Source organism: Hyperolius riggenbachi, chromosome 2 (assembly GCF_040937935.1).
Source record: "Hyperolius riggenbachi isolate aHypRig1 chromosome 2, aHypRig1.pri, whole genome shotgun sequence".
NCBI classification, from domain to species: Eukaryota; Metazoa; Chordata; class Amphibia; order Anura; family Hyperoliidae; genus Hyperolius; species Hyperolius riggenbachi.
The window spans coordinates 358,711,375-358,726,903 of record NC_090647.1 but is presented as its reverse complement, the minus strand read 5'-3'; the positions used below and the strand labels follow the sequence as shown (position 1 = coordinate 358,726,903).

Here is a 15,529-nt window from a genome sequence, read left to right as displayed (position 1 = left end):
TTAGCTGATTGGAGGGGACACCCGGGGAGGAGAGGGCAGCTGAGGGGAGACTGAGGGAGGGTGGAAAAAGAGCGCGCATAGTGAAAGGCGCATGCGCAGAATAGATTTTAATAATGTATGCACTTTTGGACGGACGACTGCCCAGGAAATACGGGCAGTACGGACAGCTCTATTTTAAGAGCTTCTGTACGGACAGTCCGTCTTTTGACGGACGCTTGGCAACCCTGCCGCCTACGGCCACCGCATAAAACAGGAAAAGGCGCACACATGCGCCTAGCACCAGAGGATACCTGACCCAGAAGCACGTCAAATCAGTGTCCTTCGCCATGCAGGAGGAAGAGGCAAGGAGCTGCATGGGACTCAGCAGCTGAAGGGTAACGAGCGATCGTTACCCTCCGCCGTCCTAACAGAAGCCGGCGCAGGCTGCAGAGGAAGGTGAGTAATTACCTATTGTCACAGTAAGATTGGAAGGCTACAACGTGAAAAGATGTGTTATCATGCAGGAGTAAGTTTGTTGTTAACTGTCTGCTATGCCCCTGTAACCGATACTAAATCGGCGAGACCACTCGAGAGATGCAAACAAGAGTGAAGGAACACTTTCCAACACTTAAAGGAAACCAGAGACATACTAAAAAAAGTTTTATACATACCTGGGACTTCCTCCAGTCCCATGCCCGCGGATCGCTCCCACACTGCCGTCCTCCCTCTTCTCCAGCTCCAGTACTTCATGTCAAAGGAATGACCCAGACTGCATAAAATTTTTTGCTTTAAAAACTGTCCCACATATTTACCATGGGGGGAGGTAGAGTTCAGGGAACATCTCCTACTGCAGTCTGCAGCACACTGGATTATACAAACGAGTGCCCTTGGGCCACTTAGTCTAAACTGTTTCCTTGAGAAATAGCCATCACTGTCCCTTTCCTCTTTTTTACATTTCTTTTTACATGTACACAACTCCTTCCCCTATCTGGCCATATTAATCTGTTGGTCTCTGCATGTGTGATCAGGGCCAAGTCCTTTCTGTTGCTCTTTTCTCCTATGTAGCCTATCTAGCTTCATGTTTTTAACTGTGTGCACCTGGATTCCTTTTTCTTTATGCACAATGCTCCAGGTGCACAGCGGCTTTATTAGGTAAGGGGGTGTTCCCTTCCTTCCTTTGTATTCTATCCCTGTCAGCTTTGGGGACTTCTAATACTGGAGCTCCTCCTCTTTTCCAACAGTTTTGACAGTGTACAAAAACAGCTGAAACGTGTTCAGGTCTGCAGCAACATAATAACAGCTGCTTCCTGACCAGTTCAAAGAAGTTGGTTTTCCTACAGCTGCCTCTGTGGAGCTATTTGCATTTGTCTTTGTGTTGACATATGTAGTATGTACAGCAAATCTTGGCGCCTAAGGTTGCATGGGGTGCAGTGCACACACGTAGGCAGAAGTGCCGCTGTTACATTGGCCATTTAAAAGTTACATTGGCCATTTAAAACAAACACAGAAAATTTATATTGCACTTTTCTCCTGGCGGACTCAAAGCGCCAGAGCTGCAGCCACTAGGACGTGCTCTATAGGCAGTAGCAGTGTTAGGGAGACTTGCCCAAAGTCTACTACTGAATAAGTGCTGGTTTTACTGAACAGGCAGAGCCAAGATTCAAACCCTGGACTCCTGTGTCAGAGGCAGAGCCCTTAACCATTACACTAAATGGTTGTAGGGATCATCGGCCCTGACGCCCACACAGCCTCCTATAGTACCTACCTCCTGCAAATGTAAGTGCTGATTACAACTTTTCAATAACACGCATGAACAGCAGTGCCGGCCATTCTCTCTCTCTGTATTCATCGTATATCAACAACAATTTATGTAGCAGTCTATCTATAATCAGCATTTTTTTTACCATTGGAGTAAATTAGTTCATGTAGGTCTGATGTAATTTGTTTTTTATGGTACATTTAGGCTAGCAAACAAAATGATCAAACAAGGAAGAAAATTGAAAGCTTAGAACAAACAGTCAAGCTGTTAAGGCAAGTATAAAGCTCGATGTTGTGGACAAAAACATTTTTCCTGTATTAATGCGTAAATTGCAGACTCTCTAGAGCAGCCTTTCTCAACCTTTTTACCCTGGAGGAGCCCTGCAAATAATTTTTGGATCCCGAGGAACCCCTGCATTTATTTTGCTGGAGGCATGGTCTTTAAAAGTAGGAGTGGCTGCTTATATCATTACCCCTTTTTACATCGGCCTTCATTTTACTGTCTCTTTATTCTAGTGCTTTTTACTAATGTACTCATTATTCTGACACCCAATTTTGTGCTTCTTTTTACCGTACCCACCTATTGGCCTTAAAGGGACTCCGAGCAGTGCAGAAACTATGGAAAGATGCATATCATTTTAAAGCCCTTTTCTCCTCCTTCCAATGTTATATAAATCGCCACCCTCCGCCTTTTAGTTTTCGCTATTTTCGCGATTGAAATTGCCGCGGCCGCGATTTCGATCTGCTGAATGGAGCTGCTGACTTTGAGAAAAAGTCGCCCTGTGTAATGCAATGTAACTATGGAAAGATGGATATCATTTTAAAGCTCTCTTTCTCCTCTTTCTCTGACGACCCCAGAATCGTAGCCCTACGCATTTTAGTTTTCTCTATTTTCGTGATCGAAATCGTGGCCGCGGCAATTTCAATTGCGAAAATAGCGAAAAATAAAAGGCGTAGGGTGGCGGTTTATATATCATTGGAAAGAGGAGAAAGAGAGCTTTAAAATGATATGCATCTTTGCATAGTTTTTGCACTGCTCGGAGTCCCTTTAATTCCCTAAGCAGTTTAGACTAGTTTACTGATGGTTTTTAGTCTACTGATGGTTTGGTCAGTTGCATCAAAGGGGAATTCACTATTACCAAATGTTTTAGACCTGTTTTTAAATCTGGTCTAAAATATTTGATAATTAGGTGGGTAAAGCAGGGGAAATGATCAAAAGGTGCAATTCACAAACAAGTAGCTATGACTGACATCCTCTCCTTTGATGAGCTCTCCTCTGCATACAATTAAACTCCTGCATAATTAATTCAAAAGGTTCCATCCTCACATCTAATATACCTCACAGAATTACTTTACCGACAAGAAATCAGCTGGTCTAATCTCTGTCAGAAAAAGTGGATGTGGATACTCCTTGTTTGCCTTTTTGAATTGTGTAATTACTGAATGTTAGGTCTAAAAACAGGTCTAAAACATTATACCAAACAATCAGTAGACTAAAACCTATCTGTACACTAGTCTAAACTGCTTAGTTAATTCAGGCCATTATAGTGTACTCTATTATACTTCCCCCACGATGGGGGAAAATGCCAAGGAACCTCTGCAGAGTGCTCAAGGAACCCTGGGGCTCCAGGGAACCCTAGTTGAGAAAGCCTGCTTTAGAGGCTAACTTGATTTTAAAAACCATATTCTATTAAAAACATCACAAAGAATGTATACATACATATCTAACAAATATCCAAGCCTTCTTGCTCCATACACACATACACATACAGACACACACTCACACATACAGGTCCGGATTTGTACTTTCCAGTGCCCTACGCCTGCTGTCAACAAGTGCCCCCCCCCCCCCCCTCCCAAAAAAAAAAAATATTTTGTCTAACACTGACTAGCGATCATTGTTTTGAATGGGCTCATTTCAGTTGTGCTGCTCTGCCCCCCATTCAACAAATAATTCCTGTAATTTGCGCTCCTGCCCGAATGTGCACAGCAGCCAATAGTGTTCTGGGCATGCATACTAGAGAAATGACGCTGATGTATGACCGGTACTTGTTAAGAATGCATAACACTGTACCGGCCATGGGCAGGAGCGAGAAATTACAGGGAGCGCGAGTGGCCAGATCATGTGCTGCTTATTTGTCCTCTGTGAGACTGGCTGCAGTCGGAGCCACAAACAGGTGGCAGGGCAGTGCAATGGAGAGAAGCCCATCCAAAACACAGAACAGGTAAGTAGCAAACATCCTGTCAAGAGCCACTTTGGATGTTCTGTTGTAATTAGAGTGGACCTGAACTCAGAACTTCCTCTCTGATAAGATACGCAACAACATAACCTTTAAATAAAAACATTTCTTTGTTACAGCTGATACAAATCCTGCAATAAATCTGCAGTGTGTCTACTTCCTGCTTTTATGGAAGACATATTTTTAACATCCTGTGCTTTCAAATGAGCTTAGATGTTGTGGCAGTCAGGTGACAAAGTGTAGAGATAAATTACAAGTTGTGATTAGACGCAGAGGTGGGGGAATTATACAGGCTCTCTAAATACATACATGGTACATTTCTCGGTTTTCCTTCTGTCCTGTGCAAGAGTTCAGCTCCACTTTAAAGCATCTGAATGACATTTATTTATATTTGCTGAAAAATCTATGCATCTCTTTTGAATGTTGAATGTACATATGGTGGTGTGCTCTAACATATTGACAGTATACAAGAACAAAGTCTGAGGAAGGTTTATTAGCAGAAAGATTACTCTTTTTCTTTTAAGCCAATAAATGGTATCATCCTGATTCAAAACTATCTGCTTTTGCTGATGGCTAAGAGGGTACATCGCTATACTGCTACAGGAAAGGAGAATTATGCCAAACCAAACACGCGAGCATGGAGATAGTAACAGCTCAGGTGTCCTTTAAAGTGACAGTTTAGCAATGAAAGGGAAGCAAACAGCATTTTTATTCCTGCAGTTCTCATAGATGGTAGGAGCTGAAGGACAGAAAATGAGCCAGGAAGGAGTTAACTGAAGCAGACAAGAGATCACTGCTAGCTAGGAAAAAAAAGAGAAACATAAATTAGGGTTAGATTAAGTAATTAACAACTGCTGGGGTCAGTGTCAAAGCTGTAAAAGAGGTGAAGAAACTAGCAGAGCTCACTGATGTTTGTGAATGCCTGCATTAAAACTCAGCGGAACTTAGTTCTATATTCCTACCAACCCTTTGTCACCCCTCCACCACTACCACATGCTATTCCTCCACCTGCTTCTCCAGCTGGTCCCAGTACTTTCTTCCTCCATCCTCAACCCACCCATCCCTAGACCCCCACTGGTTCCTAAACTCCCAGCCACCCCCCTTCCAGCCCCTCCACACTCCTCTTGCATCCGCAGACCACACCATAATAATCTCATTCCCATCCATACAACCCCCAGGCACTCTCTCCCTCTGTTTTGTGGTCTATAGAATGCCAGATCTGTCCGCAACAAGCTCACATCCATCCATGAGCTCTTCCTCTCCAAATCCTTCACCTTCCTCGCCCTCACAGAGACATGGCTCACCCCCTCTGACTGTACCGCAGCCGCTGCTCTCTCCTATGGGGGACTGCATCTCAGTCACACCCCCAGACCTGACAACAGGTCTGGAGGAGGAGTGGGCCTGCTTCTTTCCGCATACTGCACCTTCCGGGTCCTATCACTGCCCCCTTCTCTGCACTTCTCATCCTTTGAGGCCCATGTAATCCGCCTGTACCAACCTCTCCCAGCCATCATTGCGGTCCTATATCACCCCCCATCTGCTCCAACTTCACGCTTCCTGGACAACCTGGCCTCCTGGCTCCCCCACATCCTGTCATCTGACCTCCCAACCATCATACTCTGGGATTTCAACTTACCTATCGATGAGCCTATCTCCACGGCTGCCAAGCAGCTACTCTCCCTCACCAAATCCCTTGGTCTCTCTCAGCACACAAATTCCACCACCCACCACGCTGGTCACACTCTTGACCTCATATTCTCAAAGTCCACCTCCCTCAGCAACCTGGACATCGCACCTTTCCCTATCTCTGACCATCACCTCCTCACCTTCACCATCTCCCCACCAACAACTTCTCTCCCCACCCCTCAGCCTGGTCGATGGCAGAGAGACCTACGTAACCTCAGCCCAAATGTCCTAGCAAGTCCCCTTCTCTCCCTCTCCTCCCACCTACCCACCCTAACATGCCCCAATGAAGCGGCTGCACAATATAACCTTGCCCTCTCATCTGCTTTAGATCAAGCTGCCCCCTCAATCTTCCGCCCTAACAAGCCCCCCAACCCTGGCACAACACCCACACACGTAACCTCAGGAAAGAAACTCGAGCAGCCGAACGGAAATGGCGGAAATCACATCTCAATTCTGACTTCCTAGATTACAAGGCCAAACTGTTACTCTTCCACACTGCCCTCTCTGAGGCTAAACAAAGGTACTTTGCAGCATTGATTGGAACCCAAGCTTCCAACCCTCGACAGCTTTTTGCTACCTTCAATTCCCTCCTCAACCCCACTCCTCCCCCTCCCAGCTCCTTCTTCTCAGCCAACGACTTTGCCAACCACTTCACCACTAAAATTGCAACAATACGCAATTAAATTTCCCTCCTCCATCCCTCCCTTCCCAACGCCTCTCAGGTTGTCCCCTTGCCTTCCCTCCCAGCTGCTCCCCTGTCCCATCCTCTTTTGCTCCTGCCACCATTGATGAAGTCAGCCTGCTGCTAGTGGTTTCCCCCTCCCACATCCTCTCCCTGTGATCCGGTACCTGCGAATACTCTTCGTCCCCACTTCCCTGACCTGGCCCCAGTCCTCACCTCCTTGTTCAATCTCTCCCATTCCACAGGCATCTTCCCCAAAGCATTCAAACAGGCCACTGTACTTCCCCTGCTGAAAAAAACCTCACTCGACCCATCCTTACCCTCAAACTACCGCCCAATCTCCCTCCTTCCCTATGCTTCTAAACTCCTCAAACGCCTAGTCCACCAATGCATTACCCAATACATCAACACCAATACCCTACTTGACCCCCTACAGTCTGGATTCCGACCGGCGCACTCAACTGAAACAGCCCTCGCCAAGGTGGTCAACGACCTTACCCTTGCCAGGGCCAAAGGCAGTTATTCCATCCTGCTCCTCCTTGACCTCTCTGCAGCATTTGACACTGTTGACCACTCCCTCCTCCTCCAATCACTACAGTCCATGGGCATCCATGGTCTTGCCTTGGCCTGGATCTCCTCCTACCTCTCCAATCGCTCCTTCACCACTTTCTTCAATGGCTCCTCCTCAACCCCTGCCCCCTCTCAGTTGGGGTCCCCCTGGGCTCTGTTCTAGGCCCCCTTCTTTTCTCCATATACACTTCCTCAATTGGCAAGCTTATCTCCTCCCTGGGCTTCAATTACCACCTTTATGCAGATGACACTCAGATTTACCTCCATACTCCCGATGTCTCTTCCACCACCATAAACAAGGTCTCCTCGTGTCTCTCAGCAATTTCCTCCTGGATGTCAGCTAGGTTCCTAAAGCTTAACCTAGATAAAACTGAGCTCCTGATCTTTCCACCCCATGCTGCTGCACCCCTCCCAGATTTCCACCTCACAATCGACAACACAACCATTCTCCCTACCTCCCAGGCCCGCTGTCTGGGTGTCACCTTGGATTCTGACCTCTCCTTCATCCCACACATCCAAAACATCACCAGAGCCTGCAATTTCCACCTCCATAACATCTCCAAGATCCGCCCCTTCTTAACCCCGGACACGACCAAACTGCTCATCCATGCCCTCATCTCCTGCCTTGATTACTGTAACTCCCTCCTTTCTGGCCTCCCCCTGAAACGCACTGCCCCCCTTCAATCAGTGATGAACGCGGCTGCAAGACTCATCCATTCTTCGCACCGCTCTGCATCCACATCTCCCCTTTGTGAATCCCTGCACTGGCTCCCTATCCGTTTCAGGATAAGTTTCAAGATTCTATGCCTGGCGTATAAATCTGTGCACAAAACCTGCCCTACCTACATCTCGGAGCTTGTTCACAGGTATACACCAGGTCGCCCCCTCCGTTCCTCCAACGACCTTCGCCTCACTACCCCACGCATTTCACACTCCCATGCCCGCTTGCAGGATTTCTCAAGAGCTGCAGGATTTCTCCAGAGGGTGGGCCCTCTGGAATGCCCTTCCACCACCCATCAGACTTGCTCCCTCTTTCAACACATTCAAGCAAGCCCTCAAAACCCACCTCTTTATGATGGCCTACCTACCTCCTACCACACAGTAACTCTCTAAGGAATCTTTAACAGCCCCACCTAGTGTTTCCACCCCTCCCTTTAGATTGTAAGCCTCTGGCACGGTCCTCCACTCCCTAGTGTAATCTACAGGATCATGTGCTCCTGTCCTATGACAGCCTGTAATTGTATTACTGGGCCTACCTAACCAGCCCATATTGCATGATCATGTATTTTGTACAATTTGCATGTATAACTTTGTTCTATGTGTATAACCCTATGTATGTCATCCTTTTATCATTGTATATATTTATTGTCCAGCGCTGCGTAATATGTTGGCGCTTTATAAATACAATAAATAATAATAATATCTGCTTTGTAATGTAAATCTCTGGTATTTCTCACATCATCTGTATGTCCATTATACAGAGGAATAGATTATCAGGTGACAGTTATGATTGATCCTGATTGTTATAACACACCAGGAAATGTGAGAGAGAGAAGCATGGATTGGGGAACTCTGGAATTCAGCTATTAGTGCAGAGCAGGGTGCTGGATGGCTGCGCTGCGGGACCAGAAGAGATGATTTACTTTGACATATGACCTCTTCTCTCTTCAAGTCATGCCGCCCTTCTTATCTTATCTGATTTTATCACCCTAGGCCATGGCCTCTGTGGCCTTCAAAGAAATCCGGCCCTGCACAAATATATGTAATGGCAAAGTTGAAAAAGGGAGAACAAGCAGGACACACTACTATGGAAGTTACAATAGCGGTATGCTGTGCACTGCAGACTGCCTAGTGCCTAAGGGCTCGTTCAGACTATACGCGCTGCCGTGCGCATTTTGGCAGCGCGTATAGTGTGCAACACGCAAGAACGGTAGAAGGGATTAGACAGCCCTTCTACAATTATCATCATATGCACTGCGCAGCAGCGCAATTGCGCTATCGTGTGCTGCATGCATTTTTGGGAATCGCAGCGCAGATCCCATTCATTGTAATGAATGGGATCTGCAGCACAGCGCATAGTAGTGCAGATGGCGTGCGATCGGACACGTTGCGTTCCGATCGCACAGCCATCTGCGATAAATGATGTGAACGAGGCCTAAGAATTTGCAGTATTACACCCTGTACACTAGAGGGTTCCCCAGGCCTTTGGCTGAATGGTCTGGTCACTGATTATTCTGTATATATTGTATCTATCTGAAGATTTGTAGTAAACCTAAATTGTATCATTTTTAGTCTAGTATTCAAGAAGTTTGAAAAATCAAGTGCCAGTTGAATGCCTAGCTGTACAATTTGAGATAAACTGTTAATGAAATATTTTGTGTTTTGAAAAATTACCTTTTGCCCTTATGTTATATACAGAAAAGAAAATGATGCTTTAACGGATCAAATGAAGGACAAGGAAAAACAGTTTAGGAGCCAGTTAAATGAGTATGAAGAAGAGGTATGGGTAATATTAGTTTTTTATTTTGCATTATGCGCTGAAAGTCTGAGAGGCCAGATCCTAATTGCAATGAGTATGTACAATATGTTCTCCCTATATTTGTGCTGGTTTCTTCTACACCTTTTCTCTCTTATTCCAAAAAGAAATTAATCATTTATCTAGTTTCCCCAAGACTTGAATATAGTAGAGACATTATGACATGGTAAGGATTCTGAGGATACTGAGATGACTGTGCAAAACCTTAATGCCATAGCCCTGTTATACACAATTGGTTTTACATATAAATTTGATAGACCTATAAAATGTGATAAATAAACCTAGAATATCAGAATACTAGAATATTAGTAAACCTGTTTGTGTACTTAAACGCATTTTATAAATGTTGGTTTGTGAACCCAAATGCCCCGAACGCTTGCTTGAGTTGGCTTGGTTTGCCACAAATGAACATGTCCCTGCCTGCCCACACCTATGGGCATAGCAAGCTGCCAGGTCACCCCCACAGCTGGCTCAAAAATTCAAATGAACAATACAAACTACCAATTCTGGGACATGCTTCTGAACTACACTAAGGGCCATACCCAGATCAGACATCAGAATTAATCAAACACACAGACAGACATTCATACAAGAGATGGGTATAGGAATCCTCTGAACTATCGAATAAACAGATATTACATTACTAAGGCACAGAACACATTTTCTCCTTTCCATTCCCAGGAAAGGCAGATGAATATACAAAATGAACAAATACATTTGATTGCTTTTCTGTTAGTTTTTAGTGTAATATAACAGCAATCAATAATTTAAAAGAAAAAAAAATAGTAATGCTAAAAAAGATTTGCTTTTAATAATTAATGTAACTTACAGTTGAAAGGCCACAAATTGGCCAAACATATAAAATACAATAAATCAGAACCAAATGCTACGATATACTTGATACAGTACTTGATACTTGGTAGACTGGCTGGATCCTGTCATTAGTTAATGTAAACAAAGTTCAGGCACTTGCTTCAAAAAATTACATAGATCTGTGTGTAAATTCCAAGCTGAAACCTATCCTGTAGCATATCAAAAGAGTAGGCTGATTGCACAACCTTTAAGCAAGTACGTGATGATGGTGATTATATACTGTGGAGTACCATTGTGGAAACTATTCCCTTTTTTGAGCTATATAACATGTTTTTTTCATAAAGGAGGAAGTCCATGAGTGTATGAGAGATTGAATGATCCTGTGCATTAATAATCTGTATCAAGCATATCATAGCATTTGATTCTGATTTATTGTATTTTATATTTTGGCCTATTTCTGGCCCTTTAACTGTATATTATGTTGATTATTAAAAGCAACACATTTTTTTCTTTGGTTTATATGTATGTTTTCACAGAACATGTGATTTGAGTACGCTGATTTAAGAGGAACTAGCTTACTTTGAAGCGCCTTTTTTTTTTATAAAGTTAAATCAATCATTTCATTTTTATTTTTGGTAAAATGTTTGCACAACAGAAAAGAAAACTTGAAAATGAATTTTCCAAGAAGGAAAAGCAGCAAAAACTGTCGGAAAGCAAGGTATTTATTAAACCATATAAAACAATTATTTAGCAATATAGTCTTAATAATTATTGCTTATCTTAGTGGAATTTACTTCTAATGTGATTCATTCAAGACATTCCACTATTGCAGTTTATATGATTTCCACAAAATCCACTGCTCAAAAAAAAAATAATTAAAGGAACTCTTTGAAAACATCAGAAAAGAGGCGGCCAGGTTATAATAAAAACTGTGTTAAAAGTAATAATAGAAAAAAAGAGGTAGCTTACCTCAGGGATGATATAGAATAAATTAAAAAATATATATTTTTTTTTATTTACACTGGAGGTATAAGATATACTTCTTCAGGCCAATTTTCAGTGTCTGACATGTGAACAGCCGAGCATTCAGTGCCTCCCATAAAGCTAACCTGGAAGATCCTAAACGTAAAAATGTACATACTTACCTCTGGATAGGAAAGCCTCTAGATCCTCCCCGGTCCCTCTTCATCCCTCTGTTGGACCCCCAAAGTTCCATGGAGCTTGCCCGAACTGCACAGTCGCATGGTGCCGCTGTTCAGCACTGTGCTAATGCGCAGACAAGCTTGCAGGAGTCTCAGCGCTGGAATATTGAGGAGGAGAGTGACGGGGAAGCCTCAGGAGGATCCAGAGCCTTCCCTCTTCCGCGGTAAGTACCCTAATTGGGGTCTTTTTTCCCTTCAGGTTTACTTTAAAACACATCAGATCTCAATGGTAAAAAAAAATGGCATGCTGGATATCTATACTGATGTGGACTGCATAATGTGTCAAAAAAAGGATGGCATGTTGTTTGATGGAAATCATAATTATCAGCCTACAAAAAGCTAAATTCAAAGACATCCTGAAAATTGAAGTGGAAAAATGAGGCAGCAGGCTTGTCCACTTTGCCAAAATGTTATTGTAGCAGAGCAAAATCGTACTTTGTAGGTTATATATCCGCCAAATGCTTGTATGCATGCTTCACAAAGTCAAGGCATGCCCCTAATGATATGATGGATGGTGCCCTGGGGGATCCTCTCTCAGATCTGCACCAGGACATCACTAAGCTCTTGGGCAGTTTGAGGTGCAACCTGACTGTCAGATAGACCAAAACATGATGTCCCTGAGATGTTTTATTAGATTTAGGTCAAGCAAGCATGGGGCAAGTCAGTCATATCTATTTCTTCATATTTCAGGAACTGCCTGCATACTCTGGCCACATAAGGCTGGACATTGTCGTACACCAGGAGGAACCCAGGACCTACTGCACCAGCGTAGGGTCTGACACTGGGTCCAAGGATTGCATCCCGATAACTTTGTACAATGCCATGGAATATGTGGACACTTTATAAATCAATAAGAGTAATTAATAATAATGGCAAAGTGTCATTCTACATGTTTAAAGCTACCATGAAAAGACACAAATCGAAGCATTTCCATTAGGGTAGTTCCTAAAGTTAAAGGGTACATTTGTTTGTGTTTTCCTTCTGCCTTGTGCAAGAGTTCAGGTCCACTTTAAGATCATAGCCAACAACGAATCTGAATACAAAAACTTTTTTGAACCAACAATTTAAAAACGATGCATGGCCCCCCCCGGGCCCACTGATCCCAGTAATGTAAAATCTAAGGTGCTCTCTCAGCCATCACTACAACCCACTGCGAGCTGGTCCAGAAAATGTAATGCCACACCACAATCAGCTATCTATATATAATATATAAACGACGTGGCAATGGACCAGAAAACGGTACGTTAAGTGAAAATGAGGAATAATTGCCTCCTGTATAAACTATCTTAATGTGACTAGAGAATTTAAGTGCAAATGTGCTAACACTCAGCAATCGTCACCAGGAATCTGCCACGACCTGATCTGGAAAACAGTTATGCCACACTCCAATTAGCTATAAATTGTAAAATAACATGTGGCATAAGATCAAATGTGTGGCAGGTTCTGTGTGAATATACAATTAACCTATATTTAGGAATTCAGTTAGTGAATAACAAAACAAATCTAACCCAAGCAGGCTGTAAACAATTGACTGTGATTCAAAAATATATGAATAAAGTGCATAGTGCATGTCAGCAGCATAAAAGTGATACAGGGCTTGAAAAAGACAGAAATGAAACCGAGAGCCAAATATGGTGTAGTATTTCAATCAGTTGTTGGTGCAATGTAAGAAGGTATGATATTATACTCACAAGCATAGGTCGCCGCAAAGGCAACCACTGGAAAGGCAGGTGGGGAGAATTTTGACCTGACCCCACTCAGGTAATAAAAAGTCGCTCTCTGTAGACAAGAAAAATGGGGATACAGCCCTCCACCCAGGTTGGACTAGATCAATCGCAAGAAAGGTATAACAGAGGAGCCAAACAAGAGTCAAATAATTAAAATCTGTTTAAAAGGGGGAAATTGGTGGACTCACCTCCCTCTGGTAGAAAAGAACCAGACAGTGAACTGTTGCTATAAATAACAGTACCAATTTATTAAGAAGCTCCAAGTATGCAACGCGTTTCACAGGTCACTATCCCGCTCCATCAGGCAATAGGTTTGGAGAACACAGTGCTGGGTCTATAAAGTGGCCAAGCGCCTCTGGGAGGCAGAGGCGCTTGGCTACTTTATAGACCCAACACTGTGTTCCAAAAATAGGCAAATTTATTTAAAAATAAGATCAAAATATATACAAACATCTGGACAGTGATCAGAGCCCACCAACAGAAAGTTCTGTTGGAGGGCAGAAAAGGGGGGGTATCACTTGTGTGCTGAGTTGTACGGCCCTGCAGCGAGCCCTTAAAGCTGCAGTGGCCTGAATTGTAAAACATACTGGTCACTAGGGGGTGTAAGCCTGTGGTCTTCAAGTGGTTAATGAAGTGCAATAATAAGGAGGCAATCTGTGCAAGGTGGCACAATGATAACGGTGACACCGTATATTTACCTGACCAGGACCAGTGTGAGTCAGGCTGCTGGGGTCAGTGGTGAGGAAGGGAGCGCCAATGTTCACAAACAATAAGCATAACTACAATTGCTTGCAAAAGGTTGTGGGGAGGCGCCCAAGGTGTAGATACTAACTGTATAAGAACTATTAATATATATAAAAAGAGGTTTCTTACCTCTAAAGAAGACTCGCTGGGGTGGATAACAGGGAGTCTTTATTACAAAACGGTTATACTGTTGACAACGCGTTTCACGGTACGCAGCCCGCTTCCTCAGGTCATTAAAACAGAAAACCTTAACTTCTAGCTTTGCTGTGCGGGGGCGCATAGATAGGCTCTATCTATGCGCAATGGCTGCTGATCACTGAGGGAAGGTGTCAGCTGTCATATGACAGCTTAATCTCCCCTCCCCGGTGCTCACGATCACGTCGGGACGGTTCATTAGCGCGGACGTTGAATCAACGTCCAGTCAGGGCGGCAGCACCACCTGCTGGTCCCCAAAAGGTTAAATTGCTGGATCATGCAGATCATAACTAATACAGTGGATTAGGGTTTGCCTTGAAGTGATACAATGTGGACATTGATTCTCACTCACGTGTTTGTGAGATTAAGAAATCAAATTTATCTTTAACTAGCAACAAATCAAATCGGCTCATTGTATAAGTTGCTATTGTCCATTATGCATTTCAACTTTATTTATATTGTTTCATATCATAGCTATGCACCATGAAGAAACAAGTGGAAAACAAAAATAAGGCAATTGAAGAGCTACAACAGGAAGTATGTATTTTAAACGTCTATATAAATATTTATATATAAGTTTGGTCATGCTCTAAGGCCTCATTCACATTAGGCAATGCATATTGCCGTGCATTCGAGACCCAAGGGCAGCCGATTGCATGCCGTCTGCGCTGACATGCATTGCGCTGCTGATCCCATTCATAAAAGTGAATGGAATTAGCGATGCGCTTTTTCAATTAAAAACATCATAACAAGTCAAGTTACATATTAACACAGGATCCCTCACTAGATAGTAGCTTTACAATTTGTGCATCTCAATTCTTGTGAGTTTTTGGAGAGTTTCTGCTTGAATTTCTTTGCATGATGCCGGAGCTGCTGTTTGGATGTAAACTGCCACCCACCCTCATAGATCTTTTGCTTGAGGTTGCTCCAAAGGTTCTTAATAAGATTGAGGTCGGGGGAGGATGGGGGTCATACCATGATTTTCTCTCCTTTTATGCCAATAGCAGTCAGTGACACAAAGGTAATCCTTGCAGCATGAGATGGTACATTGTCATGCATGAAGATTATTTTATTGAAGAAAATACGGTTCTTCTTTTTGTACCATGGAAGAAAGTGGTCAGTCAGAAACTCCACATAGTTTTCAGAGGTCATTTTCACACCTTCAGGAATCCTAAAGGGGCCAAACAGCTCTCTCCCCATGATTCCAGCCCAAAACATTACTCTGCCACCTCTTTTCTGACATTGCAGCCTTGTTGGGATGTGGTGGCTGTTAACCAATCATCCACCACTCCATTCATCTGGACCATGAAGAGTTGCATGGCACTTATCAGTAAACAACACTGTATTAAAATTAGTCTTTTTGTAGCTCTGGCCCCACTGCAACAGCTTCTGCTTGT

The 15,529-nt window shown here is 43.5% G+C and overlaps 1 protein-coding gene across 2 annotated transcripts in view; it reads left to right on the top strand.

Moving 5' to 3' along the window:
• SYCP1 (synaptonemal complex protein 1) overlaps positions 1-15,529 on the top strand; it is a 228,512-nt gene that overhangs the window by 167,120 nt on the left and 45,863 nt on the right. For both annotated transcript variants that reach the window (XM_068269681.1, XM_068269680.1), the window contains 4 exons: positions 1,943-2,010; positions 9,334-9,415; positions 10,920-10,982; positions 14,607-14,669. In XM_068269681.1, the coding sequence (XP_068125782.1) occupies positions 1,943-2,010; positions 9,334-9,415; positions 10,920-10,982; positions 14,607-14,669 (276 nt within the window). The remainder of the gene's footprint in view (positions 1-1,942; positions 2,011-9,333; positions 9,416-10,919; positions 10,983-14,606; positions 14,670-15,529) is intronic.